The sequence below is a fragment of the Drosophila willistoni genome (genome assembly GCF_018902025.1).
Source record: "Drosophila willistoni isolate 14030-0811.24 chromosome 2R unlocalized genomic scaffold, UCI_dwil_1.1 Seg167, whole genome shotgun sequence".
NCBI lineage: Eukaryota > Metazoa > Arthropoda > Insecta > Diptera > Drosophilidae > Drosophila > Drosophila willistoni.
In genome coordinates, this window is record NW_025814050.1 from 10162506 (window position 1) to 10180174 (window position 17669).

At 36.2% G+C, this 17669-nt stretch overlaps 2 protein-coding genes across 2 annotated transcripts; both read right to left on the minus strand.

Annotated features, from left to right (window-relative positions):
• Positions 1-12045: 12045 nt before the first annotated feature.
• On the minus strand, positions 12046-12919 carry LOC6644103 (trypsin). The gene has a single exon (XM_002067175.4). It carries the CDS (start codon positions 12909-12911, stop codon positions 12132-12134), a length of 780 nt encoding a protein of 259 aa, XP_002067211.1. The 5' UTR covers positions 12912-12919; the 3' UTR covers positions 12046-12131.
• A 415-nt stretch (positions 12920-13334) lies between these two features.
• On the minus strand, positions 13335-14161 carry LOC6644104 (trypsin). Its single transcript, XM_002067176.3, has one exon. The coding sequence runs from the start codon at positions 14159-14161 to the stop codon at positions 13382-13384; it is 780 nt and encodes a 259-aa protein (XP_002067212.1). The 3' UTR covers positions 13335-13381.
• Between the last annotated feature and the right edge of the window lie 3508 nt (positions 14162-17669).

A 17669-nucleotide genomic window follows, 5' to 3' on the forward strand; every position in this document is an offset into this window, starting at 1 on the left:
TGTGATTGAGCTCTGCCAGAACAACCAAAGTTTCCACCCAAACAGCCATCTCAACTCTGCCTCCTGTGGGCTACTATTTTTATCTGCCCCAGACAAAGATCGAAGACGTTGACAATGGGAAAAAAGCCAACCAGTCGATAAGTGCAATGCGCGGATAATCGAAAATGAAACAATAAAAGTAAGAGACAAAAAAAAAAAAGAAAAATATTCCCATCAGCAGTCAAAGCCAAGAGTCGAAAACACTTCAAATAGGCAACAACAATAATTTCCTTATAGTTTTTCCGGGATATAGAGGGGTGCAGGAGTTTTTGAAATCGTATAAGCTTAACGCTTTTCCATCTCTCTATGCCATCTCTATGAACCATTCCATTCTACATCTCTATTTCTCTGCACACAGCTCTTCAATCTCTTTTGGTTGGGTTGCTTCTCATACATAAATAATATAAAATTTAGAAAGTGAGCAATGTGTTGGGTTATTTGATATGGATGGTTAAAAGGGTATGGGGGAAAGCTAAGTTAGAGAGGCAGGGCGGGCAGCTGGTAAATTGGGGTTGATAGAGCGCTAATGGGTAAGCAGGTGGCAATGATAAAGATACTTGCTAATGGTTTGAGGTCATGAGTTGTTGACTGAGCTGGGTTTAACTAGTTGTGGTGAAAGTTGAATGACTTTTGATTGAAAATAAATGGCAGGATAACTACTTTTTAATCATTTGCTGAAAACATTTCAAATAATCAACAACTTTAATAATGAACCAAGGCCAAGCAGACATCATTAATGGAAAATACTTTTATATTATATGAATACAATTCCATGAACATGTAAAAAATCAATCAAGTATAAATTTAAAAGTATCCACTTCAAATTTTCTTGCATAAGTTATACCTTTCCTAGGCACTTAATCAATTTATATATAGAAAACATATTCATTTGCTGTCTAGCCAGACATTATCTCATGTATTTCATGTATCTCTGCTTAGCCTTCATATGTGTAGCCATTAACTGACCTAACTCAATAAACATTTTATCAGAACCATTGGCAAGGCAAGACTCAAAAAGTCATTGAGCTGAAAATGAAATGGAACGCATAAGAATCGATTCGATTAGTGAAATGAAATTTACGCCAAAATAAATTTGCACGACTTACCGACTTGGCGCGCCTAAGTGTATGCCATATATTTCTGTTTTTGTGTATATATTTTGTTGTTGATTTTTTTCTTGTTTTTTGTTTTTTATTGCTGTTGTTGTTGGTGCTTGTGTGCTTGGCATGTTGCTGTTGCTGTTGCCATTGCCTGATGCCTGTTGTCGCCGGCGTCGTCATTGTCTCTAAACTTTTGTACGTTCATTAATCTTGTAAAGCGTTTTTACTGTTGCGCTTGTCTTTCTATGTAGCTGTGTGTGTGCCATGTCTGAGAGTGTGCGTGTGCTTGTATTGGTTTCTGCTTGTCTTAGCCTGGCATGTCCTGTTTCCTCTTTTACCCCCATCTCCCAAAACACCCATCTCTCTCTCTCTCTCTATCTCACTCTCTGTTCGCTTGTTTTGTTGTTGTTATAACTGCGGCACTTCCTTCAACGTTCTTGTTGTGCTCATCGTCGTCGTCGTCGTCGCTCTTGTCAGGACACTTGTGCGACAGTTGTTGCATGATAAGGTTTAATCTATTTAATTGTAATTGATATTTTCGCAAGATACGACACAACGGTTTTCCGTTTACTTCTTGTTTTTTTTTGCTCTCTTGTGCCTTCTATGCCTTTTTTCACCCATTTATAAACCAAATGAGGCGGCTACAACAACAGCGGCAGCAACAGCAGCAGCGGCAATCATGATGGCAACTTGTTGGCAAACACTTAAGCCAAGACAAAATCATAATTTATAAAGTGCTATGGCAAAACATACACAAACACACACACACAATAAGACCAACTCTAAAGCAACAGAAAAGCAATTTTCCTCTTTAAGTTGCTGTCGGTTCAGTGTCGTCTTTGGCAATTGCAACGCCTTTCTGACACACTCACACATGTGACCAAACAGAAGCAAACTCTGCGGCATAAAATAAAAGTTTATTAAATGAAAATTTAAACTAAATATTCCAAGCAAATACAAGAATGTGAGGGTTTATGGTTTGGCTTAATCCAGTTTAACCTAACCTAATGTTAATTAATGCCACATTTAATTATACTATATATATTTTTGTGTCTTAATGTGAAAGTAATTTATGACACTCTCAACAAAAAAAAAAACTAAACAATTTCATTGAACGCAATTATTCAAATTGAAGTATTTTCTTTTCGTGTTGTTTTGGAACAAAACTCGTGAAATAATTCAATGATCTAAGAAAGACTTGCCAAACAAGATAAGCCTCCCGACCCTAGATAATATATATGTATATATATTGTCAAAGGCCCAGGGCAAAGTGTTTTGCTTTTGTGTAAGATGATACGAAGGCAATATCATGCCAGGGTTGCCAACGTCACCAATGCCGCCCCTCACATGGGACACATCAAATATCTTGGCAGGGGAGGGGAGCACAAGAAAGATGTAAAAGAAGTGCGAGTGCCAAGTTGTTGATGTGTAAACGGTTTCGGATTTAAAATAAGTAGGCGTGATATGGGAAATGAGGCGGGGTGGGTCAGCCATGAAAAAAGCCAAAGCCAAAATAATACAACAGGAAGCCTAAAACAAATTGTAGCGGAAACTCAGCAAACACAATAAATGTTTAATAAGCCAAAACGAGGCAACAAGAGAAAAGCGAAAGCGTTGCTGATGGAGCTGTCTGGTTTACGACTAGGGGTTGGGTAAGGCGAAAGCTACTCGTGGGGGACCAACTGGATGGTCCAGGTCCATGGTATGTGCGTTCTGTAGCGGAAACTCAAGCGGAAGCTTCACGAGTAACACAAAAACAATGCAAGAATCGGAGGAGGTAGGTACAGAGTGTTCTCTTCTCTTTCATGCTACTTTATAGAAATTCCATGAGACACTTTGGTAGACATTTAAATTATAAGTTGAAATACTACCATGGTAAGCTACACACAAGACACTTTAAACTTTTGATAAAAAGCTGTTGAGTTTCACTCGAGGCACTCTCTCAACTTAAAGTACTTCCATTGAAAGGATGACATAGAGATAGATGTATGTATGAGAAGCAGGAAAGAATGAATGCAAAAACTACAAGGAAATGAAAAGCCATTGGGAAAAGTTTAGGTTAGATATATGCGGTAAAGTTGACAAATTAAAAGCATAAGGTTAGTACAAGTTCTCACTTTTTTCTTAAACATAATAACACGAATTATGTTAATAAATCTACTGATGTAACGCCTAACTAAGTTGTTTGAAATGCAATTACTTGGTAAATGTTTATAAAATTAATGACAATATAATTAAAACATTTATGGAATTAAATAAGTGTCGAAGTCATAATTTTCTTTCTAAATTTCAACTGTCTCATTTTTTATTATATTTTAATATTTCCGCTTAGATTACAGTAGCTGTTTATCTATTGAAAATATAAAAAAACTGCAAAAAAACAATAATAATTATTACAAGTTTTCATTAAGGTCTTGTATGGCATATACTAAGAAAAAAAGTGAAGTCTTTAATTTACTTTTGTTTGACAACAAGTCATTCACTTCTATTATAAAAATTTGCAGAAGTTCATTACTGATGAAATGGCGAAAAAAAATTACTTTGTTTATGTTTTGTTTTTAAATTTGATCTCAAATTAAATTTAAGTTAATTTTTGGAAGCTGAAAGACATTGACTTTAGTAGAAAATAAGCCCAATAACCTGTCATATTGGCTGACAGCTGGGAAACCATTCGCTTTCAGGTTATTTCTAATAGACAACAACAACAAAGACAACATGCAGAAAAAATAATAGCACAATTTCGCAGAGGAACAAGAAAATATATGGCTATGCATTTTTTATGAATTTTTTCTGAAAAAGACAAAAAAAAACAAATGGAAAAAAAACGAGAACAGAGCAGAGAAGAGAGAGAGAGAGCGAAAGCGAAAACAATTTAAGTGTCCTTCGGTTTCCACGCTAAACGCCTTCAATTTAACGCCAGACACAAGCCAAGAGGTAGTGGAAAGAGGGCCCGAAGAGTGGGTGCGTGAATGAGTGTGTGTGTGGCTGGAGTGTTGTGCGTTGATGGTGAGGGTAGGAAATGGTTGCCTGACAGAGTGTGAACTGATGCCGCAATGCGTGTTTGGTTTTTCTTAGTGTTGTTGTTGCTTTTTTTGCTCTTTTTGAAAGTCCCTTTAAAAATCTCCCAAAAGTATGCTACAGCAAAAATCACTTAAGCGTTGAAAATGTTTAGCAACAATTGCAACAAGAGAGGAGCAAGCCACCAGCCGCCAGTAAGAATGTCTACGAACTAAAGGTAACCAAAACTTTTCAGTCAAGAAAAACATAAAACTTTTGGCCCATCGCTGCTTGACTCATTTATATGTAGATGTTGAGTAGCTTTGCATTTACTTATAGTGTGTCAGCATCTGTGTACTTGCCGTGTGTGTGTGTGTGTGTGTGTGCCTGCAAGTATGCTATGCAATTATGATAACATGTGTGCCCAAAGCGGCGGACAACCAGGGCCCTTCGCACGCTCTCTCTCTCTCTCTGTCTGTCTCTTTCACATGCAGCCAACAAAACAAGTTAATAGTTTTTTACGCAAAATGTTCTCAACAGGCAGCTGCCTTGTTTTAGGTTTTTGCGGCATGTTGAAGCTTTCAACAACGTCGACGACGATGACGACGTCAGCATCACTCCGCCTGTATGCATATGTGTGGGTAGTGTCAGTATCTAAGTGTGTGTGCCTGTAAATTGTTTTTTTTTTAGTTGGTGAGAGTGCATTTGCTGAGCTCTTTTAAAGTTGCACTTGGCATATTTTCTAGGGATGCAGAAACGAAAGCTTGGCATAGTTTTATTTGACAGCTGCAGCTGTTGGCTACTTTTCAAAATAAAAAAACAAACTACGCTCCCAAAAAACGAGAAACTTTATTAAAATTGACGAGCTTAGTCATCAAAAATATGACATAGATGCACCTTCTATTATTCAGTTAGTCAATCAAAAGACCAATTCACCTTGCCTTTAAAATGCCTCCAAATTAAATATGAATTCAAGATCCAAATTGCTTTTGCCAAACATCACGAACCATTGACCCCAATCATGCCCTTACACTTGTAAAAGCCGACACACAAACAAAAAAAAAAAAAGAAAAAAACCGAAAAAAGCACAAAAAATTGTCAAAAAAATGAAACTTTTGCCTCAAAAACATTTCCCATTCAACTTTATTCGTTTGAAAGCAAACAATTCAAGGCCTTTTACTGCCACTTGTTGTTGTTGCTGTTGTTGTGGTTTACCTTCCCGCCTCCTCATCTACCATCACCCACTAACAAAAAAGTATGCCAAGCCAAAAGAAAATATCTGCCGATAAGGAAGGCCGACAACGACAAGAAAAAAAAGGAAATGAAAAAAATTACATTAAAAAAAAATAAATTACACTTATTGTGATGAAGGGAAAAAAACTTGCATTCTACAGTTACATATATAAGGACTTGCTTATACCCTGTAAAATTACAATTTTAAAACAAATCGAATGCGCTTCCTGATTTGGATCCGATGTTGTGAGTGAAATGTAATCTAATGAGTTAGATTATCACTAAAGTTGAAAAGATTTTAATTGTTTCTTAAATGCTCTTAGGAAATTATTCAAAACGTTTTATTGGCGCATCCAGAGATATAAAATCTGCACAAATTTGCTCCCTAAAGTATGCAATTGGCAGTGTTAATGTCTCAATCTTATATAAGACAGCCGTGGTATAAAGTACATATAAAGATATAGAAATGAAACACAAAAAGATGAGAAAATTTGTGTTTATTTTAAGGTAATTATATAGTTGAATATTAATCAGGTATGTTTGCTTATGTTGATCTTCATTACTTCAGAGACAGTTTATATGACTTTGCGTATTAAAGCCGGACAAATTAGACCACAAAAAGGCTCGTTTAGCATTACATTTCTGACAACATTGTCCCATGCATACCCCGATTAAACCATAAATGCATGGTACTCAAAATAGAAACATTCAAAAACTGCTGGCAAAAGTTTTTAAGTGCAGAATTTATAGCAGTTATAGCAATTCGTTGTCTGGCCTGATCCTTTACATTTCATAAAATTCAACCTAATGGGTTCAGTAAAATCAATACGATGGAGGGGAGAATAAGCGCATAATGAGAGTGCTTTGCATCTCTCTCGCTCTTTCTCTCTCTCTCTCTTTTACTTTGTGTGCTGCATTTTAGAAAATGTGAAAAGTCAACGAAAGTTTATGGCAAATGAGTAATGAGTGGTTGCTGAGCCTGGTTGACTGTTCGAGTTGGCCTGACTCTGTGGGCCACCAACATTATGGCCAACCAAATCCAAACTGGAAAGCAACAAAAAAAATTAAGCCAAACCGAAACCAAAACCAAAGCAAAAGCTGAACAGTCTACGAATAAATTTTTTGTTATTTTTGAAATGAATATACCTTTTTTTTGATACTCTATTGAGAAGAAAATTCATGGAAACTATGGAAATAAAAATAAATAAGTTTCCTAGACAAATAAATGCAATAGATTATTCTATTTGGTTAAAGAAATTTTGTGTTAATTATATTGAAGAGCATTTTATTTCCATCGCAATGATTTGTGCTGACCATAATTTTCATTTCCATCACCAATCAAAACCACAAGCCATCGGTCTGACTATTCAAACCACTTGGCGGTCTTAACAGTGAGTTTTCTAATACAAAAATTATGAAATGATTTTATGTGGTATACTTATAGGCACTTTAACATGTTGCAAACTCTTGTGGCAATCGGTTGCAAATTTTCCGGGAGTAGTTTTTACATTTTTTTTTAATTAGTTGTTGCTGGCACTTTGAAAGTTTGACAAGCACTTGTAAAAAGTTTCTTTTTTTTTGCACTGCTTGACATTTAAATGCATGTGTACATAGGCGTGCGTGTGTATGGGCGTGGCTACCTGACGCTTTACCTTAATTAATTAAATATGAATTGGGTATCCCTCACTCATGGACCTCTTCTCATTCGCTAGCTGACAGTATTTACATTGAGCAACTTAATTTATTTGGCTTAAACGTTAAAAGTCCACCAGATTCATCATACATATCAACGCTAACTTGACTTAATTGATTTAAATATGATTGATGAAAGCATACAAACGAAAGCCAATATTTACAAAGAGTTCAAAATGCATTGCCAAGAGGGCTGATCTTTAAGTTTTTAATTTTTAAAACATATATTAAGTGGATTATTTGGTCACTATTTATTAATAATTCATTTTGCCCTGATGGAATACCTATTAGGCTGGACAATCACACAGAATTCGAAGAATTCAAACGAAAAATTTACCGAAAACTTTTCGTAATAGAAACACAATTGATGACCTTTTCATTTATAACATTTATAAATATCAAATTCGCCGAATTTTACAATCAACCCAGAATCACACATATTTATTCGTATAATTGACACAGTTCTTCACTTTAAACGCCACTCAGACGAAAATATTGCTATATTATGCATACAAAAGAAAAATGGAAGAAGAAAATGTAATAACAAAACAAAAATGTAAATTTATGCGGCTAAAACCAAAAATCTGACATTTGAATGCCCCTTAAAAAATCATAAATCGGTCTAGATAGGATAATCAACCTATGTACATCATAGCTACAAAGAAAAAAAAGAGAAAAACAAAAATTGTTGATTACATTTAAATCCCAGTCATAACTGTCAGAAAGTTCCTCAATTCAGGTTCAGGTTTGACCTGGCAAAAGGGCAACCATGGCGTATGTGTAATATTCGCGTGGTTGTCGGTTGGTGTGTGTGTGTGTGTGAGTGTGCTGCTCCGGGTGTCCGGAGAAGTCGGCTGTCATTATGTCATAAACATATGAGCGAAAGAGAACGAAATGTTTATACTTAAAATGTGCTCATAATAATAACCCTCGCCTGTCAGAGCCAAAGATAAAGATGGGCTAAAAGTCTACCTGGCTGGCTGGCTGACTGGCTGGTGGGCTGCTTGGCTGACTGGATAAATGAATGGATGGATAGATAGCTGAACCACACCTGTCGTCGGAAAGTTCATAGCTTTTTGTTTCATGAAACGAGTACATTGAACGTGATGGCTGAAGCCTCACTTCATCTTCAACGATGTATCTGCTGAAATTAAAAAACAAAATTACATATATTATCAGATATCTCCCATAATTATTACAAAATCAAAAATTCATAAAAATAAAGTATCATATTTAATTAGTTTCGGTTTATTTTGGAGTAAGTATAAATTTGTGAAAATGTTAATTGTTTTATAGTTGAATCAGTCAATAATAATAGATTTTTTTTATATACATATATATAGAATATGCGTAAGGGGTTAGCACGTTTGGTGTTTTTAAACTTTCTTTTTCTTTTTTTTTTTTGGCTTTTTTATTTAGTTAATGAGACGTAAATATCGTTTATTTCTTAAATATTGAAAACTATTTAATTTTTATTCGACTTCAATAAAAGATATATTTATTTTGCGGCGTCTTTGATCAGTATTCTTCTATAGTTCAAGAAAATAATTGCTTTAGCATAAATTACATACATATTAATTACAAAAATCAGAAATTCCATTGTCCCCAAGATGAATCCTAAGCTAAATATTTGTGGTATGCAGTTGATCTGAGATTTTTCTAAGTCTACAACTTTTTTTGAAACAAAATTAGAATCAAAATTAATTTAAAAAGATTATGATCTAACATTAAAGATAATTTTGTTTTGTTGAATCTTTTGGTGATTCATAAAAAATATGTTCACCAATTGTCTGAATTTATGAAAAATATTTAAAATAAATATAAGCATACTTACATGTATATATAAATTGTTACCTTCATTTAAGATGGAAGCAAAAATAAAATAAATGTTCATTTTCTCTGCTTGTCAATATGGTGTAAAATTTTGTAATTAAAATTGTTATCATTGGAAAATCAAGTGTTCGACCCCAACTGCATGATGATCTGTCTCTGTGTGTGTACACGAAAATCCATGCAGGACATGAGCTATTTGCGCTATGCCACGCGTCTGGCATATAATTTTACACCTGCCTCGATGACGATGATGCTGGCCACGCTCATGCCAGGTTGGTGGTTGGTTGCCTCTCCTCGACTCGACTCGACTCAGCTCTGCCCTTTTCAACTTCTATAGCAAAATCATTTTTGTTCAAGAGGCGGAGTAAAAGCAACTTGTTGTTGTAGCTAGTTGGCCTGACGTCAGGTCAATTGTTGTACGCCATTTGAGCTGCTGTGCAATATGAGGTATTTTTGGAATTTTTTTTGTTAGTGGTTGCTATGGGTAACTATGATACTAAATCTGGCTGGAATATTTAGAAAATGTTTCACGAAAGTGAGCTGGGCGGCAAAATGGTAAAATGCTTTTAATAAAAGCGATAGTTTTTCACAACTGAAAGTCTCTTGTATATTAGAGTCATTATTTGGGTAAATTTTTAGCTTTATTTACGAAATATATTTTAGTCGTTTCAGTTGGACAAAGCTGAACCATTCAACCAACTATCAATTATGAATATACATATTTTAGCTTGCGAAATCTGTAGTTTTGTAAACTTTGTTTTCAATATGTCTGTTTTATGCCAAATTATTTAGAATGCCACAAAAAGTTACAGTATAATTACATTGATATTAAGTTTGTTTTTTGTTGCCAAAAGTTAGCCAAGTTTACATTATTTGTAGATTGGAGTTCCATGTATAGATTAAAGCACTCTTTAACATAAGTCATAAATCAACACATCGAAATATAAAGCCTGCAAAAAGGGTTTTAACTAAGGTGGACTAAATCCCTAGACAGTTTTTAATTTCCTATCTTTTGATGTAATAATAAATAAAATACTGTTTGTGAAAATAGATATTATAAATCATTTATTTTAATAACTAACAACTAGAACTTCTATCACAAACTGCATCTCCAGCCTAAACCAATTAAAAATACTCTGAATTAATGACATTCAAAATCAATATTAAACTGTCTAGAGAAAAAATTTATTTATTTATTAATCAATGTCAAGTTTGTCATGATAAACAGTAGTTGTTTGATAAGGTTTCACTCTTCGTTGAATATGCTAATCAAATTTCAAATTAATATTATATTTTCTCTTCATTGTCTCACTGTCATTTGAGATTTAAAGTTTGTTTTTGTAGTTGGTAAATTCTTAGCCACAATGGTTGTCAATCTTTTGCTACTTATCACCAACTTGCCATCAACATGCCACGACATGACGGCAACAACAACTTCAACCAAAGAACACAACTTGTCTATAACTTGCTCATTTATTAAGTGCTAATAGACTTCTGCATATGCTCCCATTCCCCAAAACCAAAAGAAAATCCTTGCAAGGAGACACAAGCAACAGCCTGAAAATATGCAAAGAATTGTTAAGAGTGAGAGTTAAACAACAACAGCAACAAGACGACAAGTTGACTAACTGCCTGGACCTGGTCCCCAACAATTTCATGTATGTCCTCGTGCCATAAGAAATTTGTATAAGGACAACGGCTTACCATGCCCACCAATGGTGCAGTACCGTCTCCTGCCCATTTTCTTTTGGTAAACATATTACTCACCAGTTACTTGGGCAGACTGTCCTTTCTTTGTCTCACTCGTTGCCCTTTCATGGTTGTTGTCGTTGTTGTTTAAGTTTTTCGGTTTTTTGGGTTTGGCATATGTAAAACTTTTAGCAAACATGACAACTCAACCGAATAATATCGCATGCCATAAATTACACTTAAGTATTTAACAGCTTTATAGAAAATAGAAACAACAACAACAACAGCAACAACATCTGCTAAACTGGACACGCCCACAAACAAGCAGTTAGCAATAAAATAACTAAGGCGGCGACAATGGATTTTCATACATATATATACATGCAAGTAGGAGACTCCCAAATGTTATCTTCTATCTAAAAACATTTTTAATCAAAATTCTCATAGAGCTTGGTGAAGGAGAAAAAGCAGGAGAAGGAGTGGGTAAAGAACTTCCTTGTCTCTGGCTAGGCAGTGTCTAGAATTTTGGGTGTGGCTGGACGTTCGCTTGGCTGGTTGTCTCTCTCAAAAAACGTGATGACAGTCTTGCCATAAAAACTTGTACAACAAGAATACAAGGCAAAGCCTTTTAGGTGCAACAACTTGGTAAATTATGCTAAATCAATCTTGAGTCAAGGTTCGTTATGGTTTTTTTTTTCTTTCCCAAAAACAGATTTCCCTTCATGTTTGTCATGTAAATTTGTAGGTTTTCTTTTTTGCAGTCTGTAGCTTTTTTGATGCATCAACGACTAACAGGCTAGTCTCGAGATCAAAAAGTGAGAAAAAGGTAGAAAGAGACGATTCATAGCTGATTTTGCAATTTAAAATGTATGACCAACAAATTCTAAATTCTTATTAACAGATATTTTTAGTTTATCTTTTAATTTATTCAAATTTAAGCTAGAATTTCTTTTAATAAAGGCATAGGCAAACACTGTTGATTAGCACTCTGAAAATCGTAACCCATTTGGTAATCTCAATTTTTTATTAATAAAAATTCCCAAACAAAAACAAAAACCTTTAAAACATTATTCGATTTTATTGACTATAAATGATGTGAGTGGTAGAAACTGACAGTGGCAAATATTTTCAAAATATTTTGAACTTCTTATCGACATACGAAAAACAAAAACACTTCATTTAACAGATAAAAAAAATTAATATACAAAAATCATAAATATAATAGTGGCAACTAAAATTATAGTTATTTTTTAATATTTTAATCGTAGAAGAAACAAATTTAGATAGCTGTTTTAAAAGTAGACATCATATAATCATAAATATTACGTCATTCTGTAGGTTTGTCGGTTTCATATAATATTTTAATGTTAATTTCGGCCAATAGTAAGTTTTTTGAATGCGAAAAAATTCAGAAGCGCTTAAAAAACACATCACACTTGGCCACAAAATAAAACGATCTTCATTCAGTGGTCAATTTCAATCGCGGATTTATTTGCTTATACGATCAACAAAGGTTAAAACTGTCAATCAACTTTTCAGATATTTGTTTTATTGACTTTTTAATTCCTCAGCGGTGTTCAAAATCCATGATTTGAGTGAAGCAACTTCAGCATAGACACCCGGATAGTTAGTCCAAGCACAACCGCTGCCCCAGGAAACAACACCAACCAACTTGCTATCGGCAACCAATGGACCGCCAGAATCTCCTTGGCAGGCATCTGCGCTTTCACCACGAGCACACACCATGGTGGGCTTAATGGAATCACCATAATTATAAGTATCTGAACCACAATCCGGATGCTGAAGAAGAGAAACCTCTACATCCAAGAGGTAGTTGGGCGAGGAGCACAGCAAGAAGCACGTAGTACCCCAACCGGAGACCACAGCGGGAGTGCCTGATGCAGGTGTCTCATCGGCCAGTTCGATAGCACGGATTTTAGCTGTCTGACGAACTGGTGACGACAATCTGATCACTGCCACGTCATTGGTCATTTCGGAGCTGTTGTAGTTCTCATGGTATTTGAAGGATCCTACACTGACCACCTCGCCACCCTCGTTGCGGTAAGTCGAACCAAGGCGGATTTGCATCTCGGAAGACTTGTATGACTGCATACAATGGGCAGCGGTGACAACAGTTTGTGAATCGATCAAACTGCCGCCACAGAAATGTGAACCTCTAATGGTTTGAATGGACACCTGATACGGATGATCCTCAATGGTGGCGTTCTTTCCATTCACAATGCGACCGAATGGGAATTCCAAATCAGGTGAGGCATTGCACATAGTGCAAGCGATCAAGGCGACCACACCGAATAATAAACGATTCATTTTGAATTAAAATCCAAACTACGAACTTACTAAATGGCCAAGACGGGGCTTTATATAGGCAACAGATTTTGGTTCCTTATCAATTGGTCATGCGTCGACCTCTGTAGTAAATTGTTGAAGCAGTAAATCAAGCTTTTGTCTATCGTAGAGTTATAAATTCTCTGTCTACTGATTAGATGAGTTTTGATTTTCTCTTTATTTCTTTGGCGAAATAATATAATATTTCTCTTTCGCTTCGAAATCAGAGACAATCTATAATTAACCGCAAATTGTTTCAATTTTGTGTCTTGATAACGCTACAACAAGTACAAAAATACTTGGTATTTGATAATAATAAATATATTCCGGTGAACCACTTCATCTTTAAGTTATCTTCTTTAAACAAAAAAACAGTGACGGACTCAGATGGGAAAGAAGTTTTTGTTTGTGCTCAACTGAATTTATTAAAAATTTACAAAAAACTGTTCAAATTAATTTTCCAACTCCTCGGCGGTGGCCAAAATCCATTGTCTCAAGGAAGCCACATCAGCATAGACGCCCGGATAGTTATTTCTGGCGCAGCCATTGCCCCAGGAAACCACACCGACCAACTGATTATTGGCCACCAATGGACCACCGGAATCACCCTGGCAGGCATCCTTCTTTTCAGCCTTGGCGCAGACCATGGTGGGTAAGATTTTTGCTTCACCATATTTGAAGGTATCGGCCGCGCAATCCTCCTCTGTCAGCAACTGGAGTTCAACTTCCAATAGAGTATTGGGGGAAGAGCAGAATAGATAGCAAGTAGTGCCCCAGCCAGTGACAACAGCTGGAGTGCCCGATGATGGAGTTACTTCAGCCAAGTCAATGATACGCACTCTGGAAGTCTGGCGCACAGGTGAGCTCAATTTGATCACAGCCACATCATTGATCATCAAGGTCTTGTTGTAGTTCTCATGGAACTTGAAGTTCTTCACGCTGACCACTTCACCGCCCTCATTGCGAAGAGTAGAGCCGAGACGGACTTGCATCTGGGAGGAGGTGTACCTTTGCATGCAATGGGCTGCAGTCACAACGGTGTTCGAATTTATCAGGCTGCCACCACAGAAATGGGAACCCTGAATAGTTTGTACGGAAACCTGGTAGGGATGAGCCTCAATGCTGGTCTCTACGCCATTCACGATGCGACCGAAGGGAAACTCCAAGTCAGGTGAACCCTTGCAAAGACCCACCAAAGCAATCAAAACTACCACAAAGTTTAGACGATTCATGTTCACTTGAATACAGTTAATCGAATTGTAATACATTTGTGAGCAGAACAAATTTCTTTTATACTCAAAATGTCTAACCGGTTCACTTATCAATAATGCGGTCAGTTTGCACGCTAATCTAATAATGGTCTAATGGATAATCATAAATTCTGAAGGGGCGTTTCCCCAATATGATCTAAGCGAAAGGTAAAGTACACATTAAGTAATGGGTCAAAACCCAAGTCAAAGAAGTCATTAAGCAATTCCAAACAATCGTTTATTCAATTGTTTAAAAGAGAAAGTTAATTTTCTGTACATTTAATTTGCTGTCTATATAAATTGATCAGAATTCAAATAATCTCTCATATAATCGCATTTTATCGGCATCGGTTTACGGCATTTGCTAGCTTAACACTAACTAAATCCTTGGATTTGCTCATTGCCATTGTATATACATAAGTATGTTGTTTTTTTTTTCCTCTCCCACTTAACCACTTGACATTGGTCCTGACTGTGTCCTTCTGGCACCCCAACCAGAACCAGCCAACGATAACGAAACAAATCCCGTGTACATGAGGCGAACACAAGCAAATACAAATACAAATAGAACAACTGGCACACAACACAGAGATATGCGTGATTGTGGGCATGGCAATGGATGGTCGGATGGCCGGATGGAATAGGCGAATGGGGATGGTGCCGGAGTTGACTTGGTAAACTCAGAGAACTGAACTGAACTCAAAACTTGCAAAATGATTTTAAATGATATAGGAAATGGCAGACGCATTGCACACAAAGTCCTTGCTACGCTCGATCTTGTTAAGATAAAGTCGCCTTGCAAATATTAACAACAACAGAAAAATAAGTACATACATACATACAGAGGAAAAAATAAATAATACTAAAACAAAATGGTTAGGGCAAAGGAATAAGGCAGATGTGGGAAAAGAATAACGCCCGCAGGTTGTTGTCTAGGCGGGAAAATGCGAGAAGGGATAAACAGACACATATGAGCAACCATGACCATGCTATCCGCTGTAAAAACTCTAAAAAAACTTAGGCACATTGGTGCAAAGTTTCTAGAAAATGGACTAAAAAAATCATGAAATAACTGAGTGACAACTAGCTGAACTGCAATATCCATTCATGTAACAATTTGGCATGAGTTAATGCCATTTCTAGTTGGATTTTCTTTTATAATTTTCAACCACTGTGACACAGCACTGTGTCCTGTGTCCTTGTTGTGCCTTTATTATAACGACAACGTGAGCCATTTTCTTGCTTTGTGTTGCTCCATTTTCTAGTTGCCTCTTTCCTTTTAAGTTTCTTTCTTTCTTTAGGTTTATTTTCTTGTTCTTTTCTTTTCTTTTTTTTAATCTACTCACAGACATTTTTCTTTCAATGTTGAATGTCCCCATATCCCGCTCGCCCTTCTATTTTCTATTTGTCACCCAGATAAGTGTTTTGTAGTATTTTTTTTTTTGCTTCACCCTCTCCCCTTGCCTTTGATATGCTCAGCGAAGGAAATCCAAATCTTAACTGCAATGCTCTACGTGCCTTGTGGCCCCAGCATAACCAACTGTCATGTTATGTGTGTGTGTGTGTGTGTGTCTATATACATACATATAGAGAGAGAGAGGAGACTGTCTTGAGCTGTGCCTGCAGTTGCCCAGTTTTGCAGTGGCAGTTCCATTCAACTGGCAACTGTCTTTAAGTCTCAACAACGACTACGTCGACGACGACGAGGACGATGGAGACGTCGACAACCCCCACGCTCCCAAACGCAATGTTAAGTGAGTTGAGTTGCCGGGCAAACTACTTCAAATCTCTGGTAATAGATATCAACAACTTTTTGGTACACGACTAAGTCCCGGAGTCTTGTGCGGGATCTTCTATCGCACATAACATGTATACGAGTTCTATAGATTGTTCGTTAGAATAGTCGAGTGGTACGAGTATGGTTACATGTAAGTGCGTTAAATTAAAAATGAACTTTGACAGCTCAAATTCATGGTCATGTTAACTTTTTGCTGCTGGTCAAATTCGCTCAACTGGTAGTCATTTGTCTTTGCCTTCGCCTTCCTTTTTTTTCTCGCAATTTTCTCGTAAGTTAGTTACTGACTGGCTTTACTCAGTTGATAAGATAAAGCTTTTGCGTTCGCATTGCGGTTGATTTTTTAGTTATTTTTCTTCCCCTTTTGTGTACCAACAGTGATTGCAACTGCGTTACATGTGGCAGACAGATTTCAAGATCGAAATAGTAGATATGTCCGGTGGCATATTTATGAGGTAGACTTTAGCAATTTATTAAGAAGATTGTATTAGTTTCTTATTTGAAATCTAAAAACATAACATTTTATTGAAACTTCCAAGTCTTTTCTACTATTTTAAATTGGCTTGTGATAAATTGTAAGTTTTTATATTGCAGGTTTCTATCTAAAGTTCAGGAAAGCATCAAAATAAAGCTACATGATTAATTCTTGAGGTAAAAGTGGTTATCAAAATTGGATTTGTTCTATAACGAATTAAAGAAATGGGTTGAAATAGTTTAGATTAAAGGATATTTAATAATCACGACTCATTCTAATTTAAATTCAGAATCAAAAAACTATCAAATAATTGTTTGATACCGAATGTGTAACATAGAATACAATGGCACAGACAAAGAAAAAAACTTCGTTTTATATAAAACTTTTGTTTTACTGAACTCAAAAGAATAACTATGCCAACAATTTAATATACAAATATGATGTAAAGAATATTTGTGGTCATAAAATAAATATAATAATAAATACATTTTCTTACTCAAAATCAATTAGCAATCTATAAGTTCTAATTCATTTACCTTCAAATTCAGGACTAAAAACAATGACTGCAAACAATTGCCTTGGACTCTTTCATTTTCCTTTTTATTTTTCCTATTGTTTGTAGGTTTTCAGTGTGTGTTTGTGTGTGTGTGTTTGGCCGCTTTGTCATAAAAAGCAAATTTAATAAATATTTTTCGGAGGCAACCAAAACCAAGCAACGTATCAGCAGGCGAGCGTCATATAAAATTGATGCCTGTCGTCTGGCGATGGCTCCGCCTTGAATCTGGACCTGACTATGCCGGCACCAGCACCTGGCTCTCAGCGGCGGCCCCAAACACACACACACACACAGTAAATAATGTAATAATCTGGCTCGGGTCGTGGTCTCCCTGCGCCCCATAAACCGAAATTTATGCACGAAATTCAATTATGCTTAAAATGTGGTTAATAGGCCGAATGGTGGAGGGAGCTCCTACATACATACATACAGACATATACACGGATGGTTGCCTGACTGGCTGGCTGGATGACTGCCAGGCCGCAACACAATGCTTCACCCTGGACACCCCTGGGAAAAATACGCATGGCCGTTTATAACCTGCCGCTTCCCCACATGAAAATTTATTAAATATTATTCAACATATTTGGAAGCCCTTTTGTGAAATTAGATATCGTTATGTTGTTATTTGGTTATTTAATAACAAATTCACTTGTTGTTGGCC

Excerpts from the sequence above, each read along its gene's own strand:
- LOC6644103 (XM_002067175.4), bottom strand. The coding sequence starts at position 12,911 with ATGAATCGTTTATTATTCGGTGTGGTCGCCTTGATCGCTTGCACTATG.
- LOC6644104 (XM_002067176.3), bottom strand. The coding sequence starts at position 14,161 with ATGAATCGTCTAAACTTTGTGGTAGTTTTGATTGCTTTGGTGGGTCTT.